Here is a 19413-nt window from a genome sequence, read left to right as displayed (position 1 = left end):
GTGCCAGGAGCCCCGTTCGAAGACCACGGCGAAATCGCTTCAAAACAAAATGTCCGTAATTAACCACGAGGAGTAATGATAAGGATGCTTATTTTCACATGATTGCCTTTGAAAAAACGTATTATCTGCCTTCCAATGAAAACTAGTTTGAAAATCCAAACATTTATTTAGAAAATAGATAGTGTGTTTATGAGCGGAGCAGATTACTGTTCGATTTGAGAAGGGCGCGACTCCCGCTTTTGCACGTCACGAGCAATATACAGGGGTCCCGGGGCTCAGCATAATCGAATCAGCCCACTCTCTCCTTGACTGCCATACAAAAATTCCTCACTTCGTGTGGCTATTTTCATGGACCGATTTTGGGCAGAGTAAAACAAATCGCTTCTTCTTTGCCTTTCAGGTTAAAGTTCGAAAGACTTCTCAAAACATAACATTTGTAATTATTTATGCAACAAAAGCTTGTGATCAGACAGAATGGGCGTGGTAAATCCACTAGCCGCTCATCCACATGTTGTTCGCTCCCTTGGTTACATGGCGCTATCAACAGTGACTGAAAGCAGAGAGAAAAACAACTGTGCAGAAACTTTTCGCACTAATAGCTAAGTAGCTAGCCTGTTATATGCAAATACTTTGGTACGTTAGAATTATGAAGTAGGCAATTTTGCGATCCCCTACATTAGCTATGAATTCCAACAAATTGCTAGCTAACGTTAGCTGCATAATATAAGGCATGGCTGTTCCTGCTCTGAAGATGGACCAACAGGTCGACGACGACAGGGTTTTGTTCCCCACTGCTGTGTCGGAGGAAGTGCTCGTTGAGGCTCGGCGTAAACAGGCCATCTGCCGGCTCTTTGGGTCCAGCAGCATTTTCCTATCATCTGAAAGCCGGAGAGGGGACCGGCCTGATCTCATTAACATTTTAACAAACAAAGCCATTGAACAGTGAGTTTGACATGGCAACAGATTGATGCAGCTTCGTTGACAATGTACATTCGTGGCCAAAAGTTTTGAGAATGACACAAATATTAATTTTCACAAAGTTTGCTGCTTCAGTGTCTTCAGGTATTTTTGTCAGATGTTACTATGCAATACTGAAGTATAATTACAAGCATTTCATAAGTGTCAAAGGCTTTTATTGACAATTACATGAAGGTGATGCAAAGAGTCAATATCTGCAGTGTTGACCCTTCTTTTTCAAGACCTCTGCAGCCCACCCAGGCATGCTGTCAATTAACTTCTGGGCCACAGCCTGACTGATGGCAGCCCATTCTTACATAATCAATGCTTGGAGTTTGTCAGAATTTGTGGGCTTTTGTTTGTCCACCCGCCTCTTGAGGATTGACCACAAGTTCAATGGGATTAAGGTCTGTGGAGTTTGCTGGCCATGGACCCAAAATATCAATGTTTTGTTCCCCGAGCCACTTAGTTATCACTTTTGTCTTATGGCAAGGTGCTCCATCATGCTGGAAAAGGCATTGTTTGTCACCAAACTGTTCCTGGATGGTTGGGAGAAGTTGCTGTCGGAGGATGTGTTGGTACCATTCTTTATTCAAGGCCGTGTTCTTAGGCAAAATTGTGAGTGAGCCCCACTCCCTTGGCTGAGAAGCAAGGGAATGATCTCAGGATGCTTTACTGTTGGCATGATACAGGACTGATGGTAGCGCTCACCTTGTCTTCTCCGGACAAGCTTTTTTTCTGGAGGCCCCAAACAATCGCAAAGGGGATTCATCAGAGAAAATTACTTTACCTTAGTCCTCAGCAGTCCATTCCCTGTACCTTTTGCAGAATATCAGTCTGTCCCTGATCTTTTTCCTGGAGAGAAGTGGCTTCTTTGCTGCCCTTCTCGACACCAGGCCATCCTACAAAAGTCTTCACCTCACTATGCGTGCAGATGCACTCACACCTGCCTGCTGTCATTCCTGAGCAAGCTCTGTACTGGTGGTGCCCCGATCCCGCAGCTGAATCAACTTTAGGAGACGGTCCTGGCGCTTGCTGGACATTCTTGGGCGCCCTGAAGCCGTCTTCACAACAATTGAACCGCTCTCCTTGGAAGTTCTTGATGATCCGATAAATGGTTGATTTAGGTGTAATCTTACTGGCAGCAATATCCTTGCCTGTGAAGCCCTTTTTGTGCAAAGCAATGATGACAGCACGTGTTTCCTTGCAGGTAACCATGGCTGACAGAGGAAGAGCAATGATTCCAAGCACCACCCTCCTTTTGAAGCTTCCAGTCTGTTATTCGAACTCAATCAGCATGACAGAGTGATCTTCAGCTTGTCCTTGTCAACACTCACACCTGTGTTAACGAGAGAATCACTGACATGATGTCAGCTGGTCCTTTTGTGACAGGGCTGAAATGCAGTGGAATTTTTTTGGGGGATTCAGTTCATTTGCATGGCAAAGAGGGACTTTGCAATTAATTGCAATTCATCTGATCACTCTTCATAACATTCTGGAGTATATGCAAATTGCCATCATACAAACTGAGGCAGCAGACTTTGTGAAAATTAATATTTGTATCATTCTCAAAACTTTTGGCCATGACTGTTTTACTTTGATCACATGTCAATAGGATCTCTGAAGATGAGTTTGCCAAGGGTCACTCACCTTATTTATCGATTTGCAGCTATGAGAATGGAGAAGAGGCAATGGCAGAGTCCCAATTTTCAAAGGCTGTGACATGCTTTGCTAAAGCTATCAATCTTCAGCCGAAACAGGTACAGAACCACATAAATTGACATCAAGTACCAAATCATTCTGAATGTCTACAGTAACTGCTGTTGGAAGGAGAACAGATGGGAGTGAGATTGATTGTTTAACTGAAATATAGTCAGATTTTTCTGAAAGAATTGTTTGAAGTTGTCATATGTGTCCTGACATCCAGACCCAGCTCTATGTGAGCCAGGCGGAGGCCTATTTACAGTTATGTGACTTCCAGTCTGCAGTGGTCAGCTACAGGCATGCCTGCCTCCTGGAGCCTCAGGCTAAGACCTTACACACACGTCTGGCCTTCATCTATTACCTACAGGTGAGAGTGAGGAGGGAGGTTGTCCCCCAAAGCGGCCTGCTGTGTGATGCTGTGAACTTCTTATAATAGTCTCAGATTCAAACAGGATGATCATTCCTACACAGTCAAGCAAGCATCCAGCACTATTGAAATACCTCTTGCTTTCACTTGAAAACAGTTTGTAATATATATATAAAATATTGTCCACTCCACAGGGCCAATGTTTGTATGATAAGGGCATGTTCCTGGATGCTCTGGAGTCGTTTGCCAAGGCTGCCGAGCTAAAGCCTAGCTGCAGGTCATATCACATGAGGAGGTCGGTGTGAAATACGAGTTATTCACATGGAGAGCTATGTGCATAAAAATAATAGATGTGTTACTGTTTCCCTCTATTTACAAACACTTTCTTTGGCTCCATATGTTATCTGCCCAACGCCTCATGCATACAGGTTACGTCAAACTGTAACCATTCCGGCAGACGTCCATTAATTTAATTTGGAGGCAATCTGCACCTCTGCAGCTCATCTGCGGGACTAGGTTGCGGTTCGTGGCACTGCATGCAGTGTGTCGCATGCGTTGGATTTTTAAAACTTGTGTGTTGCTTTGCCGTGTGGTGTCAGTAGTAAACCACAGAACAAGTCGCTAATGTGTGGTGTGAATCTTTTTGTTGTGATGCGGCACATGGATTGTGAAGACTACGTAAAATGTACCGTACGGCAATAACCTGTGTGGACGCGGCGTAAGGAGGTCATGTGAGATCCTTCGACCTCAGCCCTCTCTACAGATAGACAGACGCCTTGTACAGCCATGTGATGGTGCTATTCGCCTAAGATTTAAAGTGTGAACCACTGAAGTGTCCCTCTTTGTTGCTGTTGTAGCCTGGCATGTCTGACGGCCCTGGGCCGTTATACTGACTGTCTGAGGCTGGTCAGTAACTGGCTGGAGGCAGACTCTCAGACCGCAGATCTGTTCACCCTCAGAGCACGGCTCCACAAACAGCTCAACCAGGTCAGTAGTGCACTCTCACACTCCGTTACCTCTGTGTTAAACACTGGGCAATATCTGACAATACCATGCCAGAAAGAACAAAGGTGTGGCGATTTCTAGTTTTAACCCTAGGGATAAATAGCTTATGTACTAGCTCAACACGTGTGACGTCATTGCCACTTTTATCTATATAAATGATCAAAAGTCTCATTTACATGCATTCTAATGTAATGACAGCACAATTCTCTATACAGGTAAAAATGTGCTACCATGATCTGAGGTCAGCTTTGACTCTCAGTCCGTCGTGCCCAGAGGCAGGTGCCCTGCTGGGCCAGCTAGAGGAGGCCAGTGAAAGGGCCAGGCAGCAGGCCGTCAGCAGGGCCCTGGCAGGGGAGCTCACAGAGGCCCTGTCCAAGATCAACACAGCCCTGGAGAATTGCCCTGAGACTGGGCGGCACTACCTCTTCAGGTGTTGATGGCAGAGTATTTATCAGGTTCTGATACACCAACCAAGGGGGTTGATTGGGCCTGCTTATCTGATACATACCTGACCCCATTTTACCATACCATTCTCCGCTACCACTGAAGAGATATACATGTACTTGTTAGAAGCTTCTCTACCAATCTGTAGTAAATGAGGATACATACTGTCTATTATCCACTAATATGTAGTATTTTGCACCATAGGGGTATTCTGTACCGCAGGCTGAAAGAGTTTACTGCTGCCATTGAGGACTTGGTCCTGGCTGTGGAGCTGAGTGAGGCTGGAGACAAGGGAGACCAGGGGTCGGAGCTGAGCGGACACACCCAGGAAGACTGGAGGGCCGTGCAGGGGGAGGCCCAGGTCCAGCTGGTGCTCACCTACAATGACTTTGCTGTGCAGTGCTTCTCCCGTAGCTTCTACACAGAGGCAGTCCTGCTGCTCAACAAGGCCATCCAGGAGCAGAAGGAGGAGAGTGGCCTCTACATCAACAGAGGAGGTGAGAAGAGATGAGGGGAGGGGATAATAGAGGAGGGGAAGATCAGGGAAGTGAGGTATGTCTGAGGGGGTGGAGGCGAATGAGGTGAGTTTGGCTGAGGTGAAATTAGGTGAGGAAGGTTGTGGGCTCCCTCTTGAAAAAGGTGCAATTGAAGTCTGGCCCAGTGAAATAACAATATTGTGTGACTATAGATGGTGGACAGGAGTCTCTGAGATCAAAAGAGAATGTGTTTGAAGTGACTGGTGATGTGGTTTTTATATCTCCTCGTACAACTTGAATACGTTAATGCATAAAGTCAGTACCTATATCCATGGGAAGATGTTTAGGGGTCGGGGTGCTGAGAATAGTTTTTCTCCCTGCGCTGCTGAAGGCTATTTTTGTTCGCTCATACCGGAGTAATAAAGGGCCAGGGCACTAATTTTGTGGATTTCTTTTATTTTTTTTAAATTCGGATTTATCAGGGGGCGCTGCAGCACCCTCAGCACCCCTACCTTCTGTGGCTATGCCACATCCATAACATCCAATTTCAGGAATGAGTGCATCTGGGTAGACCGCACACATCACCTCTTATATTTATAAAGGTGGTTGTGGTTTCTGCAGACTGTTTCTTCAAGCAGGACGAGTGGGAGTTTGCCCTGGCTGACTACCAGCAGGCGAAGGAGATGTCTCCTGATGACCAGGTCATCTGGATCCGCCTCGCTGTCATCCACAACACCCTGGGAACACACTGCTACCAGGACCGGTGAGTGTCATCCACCACACCCTGGGAACACACTGCTACCAGGACCGGTGAGTCTCATCCACCACACCCTGGGAACACACTGCTACCAGGACCGGTGAGTCTCATCCACCACACCCTGGGAACACACTGCTACCAGGACCGGTGAGTCTCATCCACAACACCCTGGGAACACACTGCTACCAGGACCGGTGAGTCTCATCCACCACACCCTGGGAACACACTGCTACCAGGACTGGTGAGTCTCATCATCAACACCCTGGGAACACACTGCTACCAGGACCGGTGAGTCTCATCATCAACACCCTGGGAACACACTGCTACCAGGACCGGTGAGTCTCATCATCAACACCCTGGGAACACACTGCTACCAGGACCGGTGAGTCTCATCATCAACACCCTGGGAACACACTGCTACCAGGACCGGTGAGTCTCATCATCAACACCCTGGGAACACACTGCTACCAGGACTGGTGAGTCTCATCATCAACACCCTGGGAACACACTGCTACCAGGACTGGTGAGTCTCATCATCAACACCCTGGGAACACACTGCTACCAGGACCGGTGAGTCTCATCATCAACACCCTGGGAACACACTGCTACCAGGACCGGTGAGTCTCATCATCAACAACCTGGGAACACACTGCTACCAGGACCGGTGAGTCTCATCATCAACACCCTGGGAACACACTGCTACCAGGACCGGTGAGTCTCATCATCAACACCCTGGGAACACACTGCTACCAGGACCGGTGAGTCTCATCATCAACACCCTGGGAACACACTGCTACCAGGACTGGTGAGTCTCATCATCAACACCCTGGGAACACACTGCTACCAGGACCGGTGAGTCTCATCCACCACACCCTGGGAACACACTGCTACCAGGACCGGTGAGTCTCATCCACAACACCCTGGGAACACACTGCTACCAGGACCGGTGAGTCTCATCATCAACACCCTGGGAACACACTGCTACCAGGACCGGTGAGTCTCATCCACCACACCCTGGGAACACACTGCTACCAGGACCGGTGAGTCTCATCATCAACACCCTGGGAACACACTGCTACCAGGACCGGTGAGTCTCATCATCAACACCCTGGGAACACACTGCTACCAGGACCGGTGAGTCTCATCATCAACACCCTGGGAACACACTGCTACCAGGACCGGTGAGTCTCATCCACCACACCCTGGGAACACACTGCTACCAGGACCGGTGAGTCTCATCCACAACACCCTGGGAACACACTGCTACCAGGACTGGTGAGTCTATCATCAACCTGGGAACACACTGCTACCAGGACCGGTGAGTCTCATCCACCACACCCTGGGAACACACTGCTACCAGGACCGGTGAGTCTCATCCACCACACCCTGGGAACACACTGCTACCAGGACTGGTGAGTCTCATCATCAACACCCTGGGAACACACTGCTACCAGGACCGGTGAGTCTCATCATCAACACCCTGGGAACACACTGCTACCAGGACCGGTGAGTCTCATCCACCACACCCTGGGAACACACTGCTACCAGGACTGGTGAGTCTCATCATCAACACCCTGGGAACACACTGCTACCAGGACCGGTGAGTCTCATCATCAACACCCTGGGAACACACTGCTACCAGGACCGGTGAGTCTATCATCCACGCCACTGTTTCTTGTCTTCACCGCAGGAAGTACCAGGAGGCAGCTGACAAGTTCTCTGAGGCTATCAATTATAACCCTGGAGTTAGCCGGTACTATGAGAACCGAGCCAAAGCCCACAGTAAACTGCCCAACGTTGAGGGGGCCAAGCAGGATGCCATCAGTACCCTCATCCTGGACCCCACTAATGATCAGGCAAGACCCTCAACACCTATATGTCTCATCCACTCTATCCATAAAACTAACCTTGGCCTGTACAAAACTATGGACCAGATATTCTGAGCTTTTATGGCAAGTGCTTAACGTGACTTTGTCAGGAAATACGAAGGGCCCTAGTTATGCAAGTACAAAGCTCTCACTACTTGTTTCCTGATTGGGGGGGAAACCAAACATGTTTTTTTATAAATATATGAATGGTTGATTCTTTCTTTTAACCAACGTTTCATTTTATGTAATAAATGTTTCATAAAGTGGTGCGGAACTCCCACGGTGCAGAACTGACTGCTGTAGTGTGTAGAGTGTGTGTGTGTGTGTGTGTGTGTGTAGGTGGTCCCTCTGCTGCTGAGTCTATTCCCAGGCTGCTCCGTGTCAGATGTTCTGTCCAGTGAAACGGCCAGGACGGTCAAAGCCCAGCTGATGGACAGCATCCAGGCCTGCAAACAATCTGCATCCTCCGTGCTAAGGTTAGGCTAGCACTGTTTGTCTGCAACCCCTCCCTGTTACTGCTAAAACAGGTCAGACCTGAGTCAGAAAGATATATGTCCAATACTTAATCTTCACTTGGTTTAGTTTGCCAGGTACAATAGAACCAGTGGAATAGTTCCCAAAGTGCAGAAACCAAGCTAAATTAAGCACACTTCAGGTACTTTTTTGACATATTTTGTTTAAAGGGCAGTTGCACAGGTCCAGATGAAGCCTTTTCCTGGACTACAAATAAGCTTTTTCAACAGTCTCAATTGGAAGTGATTTGTATTTCTTTCATAGGCTAAATATGGGTGTGTTCACCAGTCCCAAAGTGTACAAACTAACTGTGGTGGATGCTAATTACAGATCTCCTTAACTTGTTTCCCCAGAATGTGCACTGGGCTTGACAAGATAACCCTGTCGCATGATGCAGACAGCCAGTCTGACAGCCAATCCTCAGAGGACCAGTTTGACCAGGGGGCGGAGCCTCTTAAAGCCTGTGTGGCCCCGCAGGAGGTATACCAGCAGATTGTCAGGATCAATCAGCAGGTACAAGACCAGGAAGACATCCAGACACTGGGACAGACAAACTCATGTAACCTCATCTAATGAGGTCACTCAATAAAGCCCTTCAATTCAAACTCTTTTCCATACCTTATTCACCAAATCACATAAAATGCTCATGCTTTCCAGTCACATTCACCATTGATCAATATTTGTTTTAGTTGGATCTTCCACCTGTTGAGAGCATCTCTCACACTGACCTAAGGTGCACTTCCTGTGTTGGCTGTGCCAGGTGAAGCGAGCAGTGCGATTGGCCCTCGAATGGCGGCAGCCTCTACAGTATGACGGGCCCCGTCTGGCCCCCGCCCGCACAGTGGAACAGGAGCAGTCTTCACTGGGCTCAAACGACAGGCCATACCACTGGAGGAAGTTTGGGGGGTTTGGAGTGAATTCCAAATGAGCAGCAACACTATGGCATTTACTACTGTTCGGTTGAAATGGTGGAACTGTTGATCCACTGTTGCTCTTCAACCCTCTGAGCTTGAGTAAAGCCATAGTAATGTAGAGGCTGTGATGGTACCATATTGTTCTTAATCCAATAGGTGTCAGTAGAGGCACAATTTTCCATAGTTCCACCTCACCTGTTTGGATTTAATTGATCCATTAATCTAGATTGTCAGGGCACAAGGATTTTGTTATGGTATTTTCCTCAAGTTTTTGTATTGTTTATGTCCATAGATTAACAGGCATATGTAGACGTGACGGGCGTGAATGACAAAAGGGAATAGGTGGGGCAGTTCAGTGATATGACAGACTTAAAGGACGGAGATACTGTACTGTAGCTCTATTGTGTCGATTCTATAAGCTTGAGAATTTAGTTGAATGGTAATACCATTGTCTGTTTAGCAATTTTTTTTAACAGTATACAGTAAATCTTTATTTTTAACAGATTGTTTTGCGTTGGAAATTTGTCTGAAAAGTATGTTTTGCCAAATTAAAAGATATTTATCCAGATTATAGACAATTGTATAGATTGAATTCATACTGGTCCTGTAAATAGATCTAGAGTTTAAAATATTTTATGCGTGGCAATAAAGTGGTTCACAGTGTGTAATAGTTGGGGATTGTAGCATATTGTACATGGGAGACTGGAGAGAAGTTGTCGTTTTGAGAGCGAAGCAGCTGCCCCCTCCCTGAACTGTAGTAACATCTGAGGAGAAAGAAGTTGTGACACTCAACCCTGGAGAAAACACCCCAGCAGTAGCTGATCACATGCACTCCATCCATCCATACCAGCTATTTCAATTGCTGTACAAACAATGCTTTATTTGTGACCAGAATGAACGAACAGTACAAACAAGCTCCCCTTGCAGGTATAAGAATTTGAGAGCAGTGGCATAGTCACATGCGGAGTGGAACAGCGGAGAAAGTAGTATAAAAGTACATGTTCATACACCGTATGCCAGGTACCACCCAAATCTTCTCAATGGTGTTCGTCCAATGTTGGTGCAGACGACCACGGAGCCCATGCCCAGACTGATGTCAATCCTCAGATGTAGTGTTGACTTTCAGTCGCTCCATTTGGAGAGCGTGGTCGGGCCGCCGCCTTACAATGTGGTGTCTCAGTGGGGATGGTGCTTGGTGCCTGGTTCAGCTCCCTCAGACAGTGTGTGTGTGTGTGGGCTGCAGCCCCTGAACAAAGTGGTCTGGGACAGACGGTGGTCGTAACGGAGCTGAAAGTGTTTGACACCCGCGTAATAAAAGTTTCAGGTTACTGTCCTGTCAGGAATGGGAAATGCGTCCAGGAGATCCCAGTGGCCGTCAGGTTTTACCTCAGACAAAAACGCCTTTCTCTGGGCACAGGAGCTGGTGGCTTGGCACCCTGTCAAAGAATTTATGGTGAACCGGAGAAGTTTCATTCACGTTTGGCTGGAAACTGTTTTGTCTAAGACATTCAGAACACGTTTGAACTCTTTGGGTAGTGTTCGGAGCAGGTGACGTGCAGCTAATGCACGCCACTATGTCATCCTGAAAGGGAAATGTAGCAGTCTTGCCGTTTTATGATGTGTAGGGCTTTAAGTGGATTAGCGCTGCTTCATTTATTTGCCAGTTATGGTGTATATCAATGGTGATACAAAATTACTCAGATACAGGTAGTTATTTTCCATTCACATGAGGTGTCTCTGCTCAAGGATGCAGAATCAGATCAAATGAAGCAAACACTTTATTTTCAAATATTTCTTACAAAAAATATTTACGTACATGATAGTGAAACACAGTTAGATACAAACCTTCCCATTACAATAAATAGGCATTATATAAAGTATAGTTCATCATGGTTAAAGAGAGTGAGGCTGCAAAGTAAGGAAATAAAGTGAAAGTTGCTTGTTCACTCACTTTACTGGAATAAATACCTGCCGCCTCAAAAACATTCTAAAGCATTGCAGTTGGTTTACAGCCTAGTGTCTGGACCGGATTCCGCTACACTCAAAAGTCTGATGCACCAGATGACATGTTTGGCACCTAGGGGATATATTAAAGCGAGTAAAATGTGCTTTCACAATCTTGTAATTTTCATAACCGTATTTAACTGCATATTTCCTTTCTCAGAGAGAGAGAGGAGCAGACATTAGGTTCTTCTGAGAAACGTTTGAAAGACAATTTATTCATCTTGGAGAGAGAAAATGTCTGCCGGTTTGTGCTACTCACAAATTTTCCAGTCAGTTTTACTGGTTTGCCTCAGGAACCCTCTCCCTGTCAGTCTCCCTGTGTTTTGAAGTAGAGGGCTGATCGCCTGTTTTCTGTACAGGGGGAAGAGACAGCCATACTCTTCAGGTCCTTGAGGGCACAGTACAGGGCTTGACCTTTGTAGATGTCTGTTTTCCCTGTAACCCTTAATTGTATGACATCTTTGTCCATTTGCTCTCTCTGGACATCACCAAGACCAATTGACTTATAAAAGTATCTGTCTTGTGGGGTCACTTCCAGCCATTCTGTTCTTTGAGCATGCTGATGTCCAGTCCTTTATGAACAGGTTTAGTGCTGCTGAAGTCCAGTCCTTTCTTACTAGGTGAGTTGTACAGAGAGAGAGTTGGTGAGCTGCAGGCCCGTGTCCAAGGCTTGTTCAGTGGGAATGGTCCAAATGGTTAGAGACGGGGTCTTCTTGTCCTCCTTCGTAGAAGCAGGAAAGGGTGGCTGATAGTAAATGACAGAGTGTGACAAGTTAGCGCATTGTTTCCCAAACTCGGTCCTGGTGACCCCTAGGGGTGAACATTTTGTTTTTGCCCTATCACTGCACAGTTGATTTGAATAATCAAAGCTTAATGATGTGTTATTTGAATCTGCTGTGTAGTGCTAGAGCAAAAACTAAAACGTGCACCTCTTGGGGTCCCCGGGACCGAGTTTGTGAAACACTGAGAGAAGGGAATAAGAGACAAGTAATATTTTTCAGTGCTGAGTTTAGAAACAAAGGTGTCTATTGGAGCTTACAGCACATTATATCTGACTAGCAATTTAGCAAGTATGTTTGTTCAACTGTAGACATGGCAGCTCTGGTACAAGCACCATTGAAGTCACTGTGAATTATTATCTAAGTCAGGGCTCTCCAACCCTGTTCCTGGAGAGCACACTCCTGTAGGTTTTCACTCCAAACCCAGTTGTAACTCACCTGATTCAGCTTATCAACCAGCTAATTATTAGAATCAGGTGCACTAGATTAGATTTGTGTGTATTAGGTAGTTGTTGTGGAATTGTTAGATTAGATGTTAGATATTGCTGCACTGTTGAAACTAGAAACACAAGCATTTCGCTACACTCACAATAACATCTGCTAACCATGCGTATGTGACTAATACAATTTGATTTGATTTAGATTACGGTTGGAGTGAAAACCTACTGGACGGTAGCTCTCTAGGAACAGGGTTGGAGAGAACTGATCTAAGTGCAGTATAGGCACAATTCAACCACTCATTGAACAAGCTGAAATTAACTTGTTCTGTGCTTCCTGCAATATGTTTCCAGCACTGAAACCATGTGCATTGTTGAGGTAAAAAGTGTGTAGCAGCTGAGCTTGGCAGGGTCGTCTGTCCCTGCATAGCGTTTCATCTTGGGTAGCAGCAATACGAAGGACACAGCCACAGACAGGTGGTAGAAACTGTGGACATAGGCATATTCCCACTCGTGTAAAACTAATTGAAATCAGTAATAAAAAACAACAACTTTTTGATGTCAATGTGTTCACACTTGTGCAAGCCGAACACATCTCAACTAGGTTTGACATTTAGTATTGCCTTCATTGTGAATGGAACGGGGAAGGAGGGAGATTGCGTTGTGATGATACCTGAAAGTAGAAGCGGAGCATCAGAGCCAGGGCACCGAAGCAGCATCCTGCTCCGACCAGTTGGGTGTATACACGTCTCTGGTAGAGGTCCTTTATCTATTTCATTATCTGTAACTGAAATATGATACAGTACACAGGATCAGTTTAGAATAAAAGGTTCAGTTGAAGAGATAATCAATGCAATGTTGCTAGGCAGTACCTAAAAAACCAAGTATGAACTTTGGTATACATTTCACATTGACAAGATTATGAGATATCTATTAAATTACTGTAAATATGACAATTTTAGGGCATATTGTTATCAGTGTTTGTCATAGTCATATTGTAAGTTGTCCTCACACAACCCTGACAGTGACTATGAATACTGCTGGTCCTATTGGTCCAGAGTAGATCCCATCAGCCCAGCGGTCCTGGTATATCCCCACAGCACAGGTCAACACCCCAAACATGGTCGGAGTAGAACTTTGGCTCATCAAAATCCCTTGAAACTAATATAAAAATATATAGAGGGGGTGAACGTGTGTGTCCGCACATGCATGCAAGTGTTAATGTGTGTGTGTGCAGTAGAGAATGAGAGACAGACACAGCACATTCTTCCAAACAATTGTTCAGTGATACTGCATTGCAGAGCTCACTTGCCCTCTGAACATAGTTTTATGCCACTTAACAACGCACCCTGAGGATGGGCCATTACAGTGTCACGATACAATGCTGTTTACATTCACCTATCAGTGTGACCCAGATAGAGATGGCTGTTCCGTACACGATGAAGTACTCCAGGACACTTAATGAAACATGATGGAGAGGCCTGGCCGTCACATGCATGGTAAATCTAGGTGCGTCGTGGTAAATCTAGGTGCATTGTGGTAAATCTAGGTAGGTCGGGGTAAATCTAGGTGCATCGTGGTACATTTAGGTAGGTCGTGGTAAATCTAGGTAGGTCGTGGTAAATCTAGGTAGGTCGTGGTAAATCTAGGTGCATCGTGGTAAATCTAGGTGCGTCGGGGTAAATCTAGGTGCGTTAGGTGCGTCGGGGTAAATCTAGGTGCATCGTGGTAAATCTAGGTAGGTCGGGGGAAAATCTAGGTGCGTCGGGGTAAATCTATGTGCGTCGTGGTAAATCTAGGTAGGTCGGGGTAAATCTAGGTGCGTCGGGGTAAATCTAGGTAGGTCGTGGTAAATCTAGTATTAAACAGATCCCATAAATTTGAAGTACCATTGTATTACACGGTAACTTAATTTCTGTCCATTTCAATTCTGACAGGACACAGTGCCATCAACAAATACTGTCTCTGGTAGGTTAACAGTGATAGAAACGCAACATAAAGGTAGACCTACACTTCAAGTTGTAAACATATGTGCCCCTAATAAATGACACACATGACTCTACAATGCATTTTCTTCAGTATTAATATGATAATCATAACCTTTTCTTAGTTTGTATTGTATGGACAATGTTTTTCCAGAGGCAGTTGTGAAGTAGTGAATATAAATAGTGCATGGATCTAACTGAGTTAATAGAAAGAGTGGTAGAGAGGGTGAGCCCTTTAATTACTGCAGGGTGCTAAATCAGGGTCACAGTGTTTCTTGGTAGTCTTACACAAATCTACTTTAAAACAAAAGTATACACCTCACACACATGATTATGGGCTTAAAAAAAGAAGACACCTGTAACATGTCAGATATAGAGTTTTAACGTATTCAATTTTGAGTTTACATCCGAATATTCCACTTTAAATATACCATAGAGAACTGAAATATAACCAAAACGTTTGACATAGAAACACCAGATTTTTGGCTGTTTTTTTAAATAATGTTTATTAATTATGAAATGATGAAAAATATTAAACACACTCCCCCCATGAGGCCACTCGAGGGCAATTTGGTCATTTGACTGCAGGAAAGGGCTACGTCCTTAGAACTAGCTGGTGGTGGTCCTCATCTCTCCTCAATGGTTGCACTTGCCCTGTGGGGCTGATGAGAGAACACAAAGGGGTGCAGTGTAGTTGGGAACACACCCTCATGCCTCAGATTCCAGGAGGGGATGTGACATTAGCACTCGGCACACGACCAAAATGCCACTCAGGCTTAGCTTGGGGACCCCAGTGGGCGGGTCTGTGTCCTCCCCATACCAGCCCATTGTACAACCTTTGGAATTTGTAATGGCCCCTGGAAAGGGGCTGACCCCCAGAATTCTGAGGTTAAAGGTCATGGATTGAGCCTGTTGAGAGTGCAATGTGAGAGGAGGGGGAAAGCAAACAAAATGAAAGTGTATCATGCTTATTTTCACCTCAACAGGCCCATACCCCTGCTCTGTCCCTGTCTAAACATAGTCATGGATAGTAGTGTGGGAATGTGGCTGCCAGGGACTTCCTGTAAGCATCTGAGAAAACACTGGGCTTCCTTTTGATTTGCTCATAAATAGTTCTGCCTTCTGCCCTCCAGTTCTTTTACAAATAATAAAGAAGATGTTTTAGTTAGTCAACTCTGTGAACGCATAATACAACTAAAAACTGTTTTAAAGCTGTGGGAATATACCCAAAGTATATTTGGAAAGTGACTTGGAGATACATTGAGTATACAAAACATTGAGTTGAACCCCCTTTTGCCCTCAGAACAGCCTCACTATGTTGGGGCATGGACTCTACAAGGTGTCGAAAGCGTTCCACAGGGATGCTGGCCCATGTTGACTCCAATGCTTTCCACAGTTTTGTCAAGTTGGCTGGATGTCCTTTGGTTGGTGGACCATTCTTGATACACACAGGAAACTGCTGAGTGTGAAAAACCCAGCAACGTTGCAGTTCTTGACACACTCAAACCAGTGGGCCTGGCACCTACTACCATACCCCGTTCAAAGGCACTTAAATCTTTTGTCTTGACCATTCAACCTCTGAAAGGCACATATACACAATCCATGTCTCAATTGTCTCAAGGCTTAAAAATCCTTCTTTAACCTGTCTCCTCCCCTTCATCTACACTGACTGAAGTGGATTTAACAGGTTACATCAATAAGGGATCATAGCTTTCACCTGGATTCACCTGGTCAGTCTATCTCATGGAAAGAGCAGGTGTTCCTAATGTTTTGTACAGTCAGTGTACATACTGTATGAGTATAGAATAGTTATCTGTTAAACTCCCATGTAGAAAATATATCCAGGGCACATGCATGCTTTGTGTGTGTGTGTAGGTATGTAGTTATATTTTGTGTGTGTGACTGACTGTCTATGTGCTTGATGATGTGTAGGTCTGCCAATCTGTCTGGCTGTCTGTCTGTGAGCATGAATGTGTCTGTCTAAAGAGCCGTACCAGCCTGAATAAACTTGGGCTGTGAGCCAAGAGGACATCAGAGAATGTTATGACAGCTCCTCTCCTCTCCTGCTGAAGAGGAGCAGTCACTGTGCTTCTGAGCTCAGAGGAAGTAGGTGAGAACCATTGAAATGAACCACTAAAATGAATTTATCAAGTACCTCAATAGCTTACATAATTTTAAGAGAAGTGAGGCAGTTTCAAATAAACTGTTAAAGACACCTCAGAAATAAATAGAGCTTAACAATTCAGATAAAATGTGTTATAATTCAGATTTCAGACATATAAATGATGACTAAAATGAATGTAAATAAAACCTAAAAAATAGCCAGTATTGTTTATATCTCAGTTTTGGAATATACCTTTTTATTCTAGAATCTCTCTCTCACTGAAAGAGCGTCATTGACTGAAACAGTATATATTTATTTTCCAACATCTGTGGAGGGAAAAAAAACTCTGTTTCCTCTTGTCTGTGTGTACTAACCATACTGTCTCCAGACCGTTTCTCCACACAACACCAAACCTCAGGAGTATTGTTAGCCCTCCACAACACATTTCCTCTGTTTGCTGCCTCGTAATTTACACTTTTATAGGAGAAAGAGAGAGAGAGAGAGAGAGAGAGAGAGAGAGGGGGAGGGAGACAATATCACTCAACTTGCAGTATGTGCAGTTCTCTCTGAACTATGTCTATCACCATATATACACTACATGACCAAAAGTAAATGGACACCTTCTTGTTGAACATCTCATTCCAAAATCATGGACATTAATATGGAGTTGGTCCCCCTTCGCTGCTATAACAACCTCCACTCTTCTGGGAAGGCTTTCCACTAGATGTTGGAACATTGCTGCAGGGACTTGCTTCCATTCAGCCACAAGAGCATTAGTGAGGTCAGGCACTGATGTTGGGCGATTAGGCCTGGCTTGCAGTCGGCTTTCCATTTCATCCCAAAGGTGTTCGATGGGGTTGAGGTCAGGGCTCTGTGCAGGCCAGAGCCCTGACCGATCTCAACAAACCATTTCTGTATGGACGTTGCTTTGTGCATGGAGGCATTGTCATGCTGAAACAGGAAAGGGCCTTCCCCAAAATGTTGCCACAAAGTTGAAGCACAGAATCATCTAGAATGTCATTGTATGCTGTAGCATTAAGATTTTCCTTCACTGGAACTAAAGGGCCTAGCCCGAACCATGAAAAACAGCCCCAGACCATTATTCCTCCTCCACCAAACTTTACATTTGGCACTATGCATTGGGGCAAGTAGTGTTGTCCTGGCATCCACCAAACCCAGATTTGTCCGTCGGACTGCCAGATGGTGATGCGCGATTCATCCCTCCACAGAATGCGTTTCCACTGCTCTAGAGTCCAATGGTGGCAAGCACTCCAGCCGACGCTTGGCATTGCGTATGGTGAACTTAGGCTAGTGTGCAGCTGCTCAGCCATGGAAACCCATTTCATGAAGCTCCCGACGAAGAGTTCTTGTGCTGACGTTGCTTCCAGAGGCAGTTTGAAACTCGGTAGTGAGTGCAGCAAACGAGGACAGACGATTTTTACACACTACGCGCTTCAGCACTCGGTGGTCCCCTTCTGTGAGCTGGTGTGGCCTACCACTTTGCGGCTGAGCCGTTGTTCCTCTTAGACGTTTCCACTTCACAATAACAGCACTTACAGTTGACCGGAGCAGCTCTAGCAGGGCAGAAGTTTGACGAACTGACTTGTTGGAAAGGTGGCATCCTATGACAGTACCACATTGAAAGTCACTGAGCTCTTTAGTAAGGGCCATTCTACTGCCAATGTTTGTTTATGGAGATTGCATGTCTGTGTGCTCGATTTTCTACACCTGTCAGCAACGGGTGTGGCTGAAATAGCCGAATCCACTAATTTAAAGGGTTGTCCACATACTTTTGTATATATAGATTATCTGTGTGATTGCATGGAGCATGTGATTGAAGCCTAGCAGTGTAGTGTAGTAGAGGAATCCTAATGCACGTAGCAGACACAGAGGCAGCGTAGCAGAGAGAACATGTGGCTGCTGGGTGCAGACGTTGTGGGCAGGCATGGTGGTCCTCCCAGTCCCAGTCTCTCACTCTCTCTCTGCTGCTCGAGATATTCTAGAGATTCAACCTATCTCACTTTCGCCTTTTTGTCTCTCTCTCTCTCTCTCTCTCTCTCTCTCTCTCTCTCTCTCTCTCTCTCTCTCTCTCTCTCTCTCTCTCTCTCTCTCTCTCTCTCTCTCTCTCTCTCTCTCTCTCTGTGCTGCTCAAGACATTCTAGAGACTCAACCTCTTACTTTCTCCATCGTCTTTCTCTTTTTCGTTCACTCTCTTCATATCTGTAACTTTGATATGCATAATGCTTTCTAATTGAAATGTTTGTTCATGTATAGGGCCTTAGATATTCTGGATTCACCTCAGTGATATGTAGGGTCCTGCTCTGAAACTCATCACAAACTACTTCCTGGTGTGTTCTCTCCACATGGAAACAAGCACACAGGGCAAGATATCAGCACCTGAAGAGGAAATGGGAGAAAGGATGTTCAGGGGACTGAGAAGATGAGGGGAAGGGGTGATGGGAGGGGAGGTTGGGGGTTTAGGGGAGGGGGGTGTCCCACTGTTGGAAATAGCAACATCCTCCTCTGTCTGACCTGCGAGTGGAGTGGAGCAAAGTGAAGTAGAGGGCGAGAGCAGAGACAGAGTTGAGCTGCCAGGCTTGCGCTGGCCTGTCAATAGGACAGAGTCCCCACCACATACAGCAGCAGCAGAGGCAAGAGAGGCAGACCCCAGTGCTTGGCACCGTTCGGGAGCCTCCTGTTTGTAGGCGTTCCTCAATCCCTACTGCCACTCTCTTCCTGCTGCTGGGAGGAGAAGGGGGTGGAGGGGAGGAGAGGGGGTGAGGGAGGGAGGGAGGGGAAGAGGGATGCAAGGCACACACCTTACCTCTCTCCCTCTCTCTCCCTCTGCGCACACATCTCCACAGCAGCACCACCACCACACCACCCACTCTGACACAGCATCACACAACTCGGCGGCCCCTGGACTGCAGCTAGGTGAGTGGGTAAATATTTACACTCCTCCAGCCTGTCTGTGTGTAAAAGTGTGTGTGTGTGTGTGTGTGTATATATAATGTGTGTTCATAAGTGATTCTGTGTGTGTGTCTACCGTGAAATATGTTTTGTGATGTGGTAGTCGAGCCAATGAGACTTGTCTCCTGT

At 45.8% G+C, this 19413-nt stretch overlaps 1 protein-coding gene and 1 pseudogene across 3 annotated transcripts; one reads left to right on the top strand and one right to left on the bottom strand.

Moving 5' to 3' along the window:
• The first annotated feature begins 307 nt into the window (after positions 1–307).
• Positions 308–9668, top strand: ttc16 (tetratricopeptide repeat domain 16). Of its 3 annotated transcripts, none has more exons than XM_045707131.1 (12): positions 308–942; positions 2627–2717; positions 2885–3028; positions 3223–3323; positions 3886–4015; positions 4249–4463; positions 4682–4974; positions 5575–5716; positions 7401–7566; positions 7918–8054; positions 8445–8604; positions 8781–8991. In XM_045707131.1, the coding sequence occupies exons 1-12, from the start codon at positions 731–733 to the stop codon at positions 8853–8855; spliced, it is 1866 nt and encodes a 621-aa protein (XP_045563087.1). In that variant the 5' UTR covers positions 308–730; the 3' UTR covers positions 8856–8991. The 3 variants fall into 3 exon arrangements, with proteins under 3 accessions (XP_045563087.1, XP_014027029.1, XP_014027028.1); XM_014171554.2 differs by having other exon boundaries at positions 314–942; positions 2939–3028; positions 8852–9668; XM_014171553.2 differs by having other exon boundaries at positions 314–942; positions 8852–9668.
• A 1314-nt stretch (positions 9669–10982) lies between these two features.
• On the bottom strand, positions 10983–18501 carry LOC106585303 (protein myomaker-like; annotated as a pseudogene).
• Between the last annotated feature and the right edge of the window lie 912 nt (positions 18502–19413).

Source organism: Salmo salar, chromosome ssa24, assembly GCF_905237065.1.
Source record: "Salmo salar chromosome ssa24, Ssal_v3.1, whole genome shotgun sequence".
Taxonomy (NCBI): Eukaryota; Metazoa; Chordata; class Actinopteri; order Salmoniformes; family Salmonidae; genus Salmo; species Salmo salar.
Note: the sequence above shows the minus strand (reverse complement) of the source record. Positions and strands in the feature narration are given on the sequence as shown.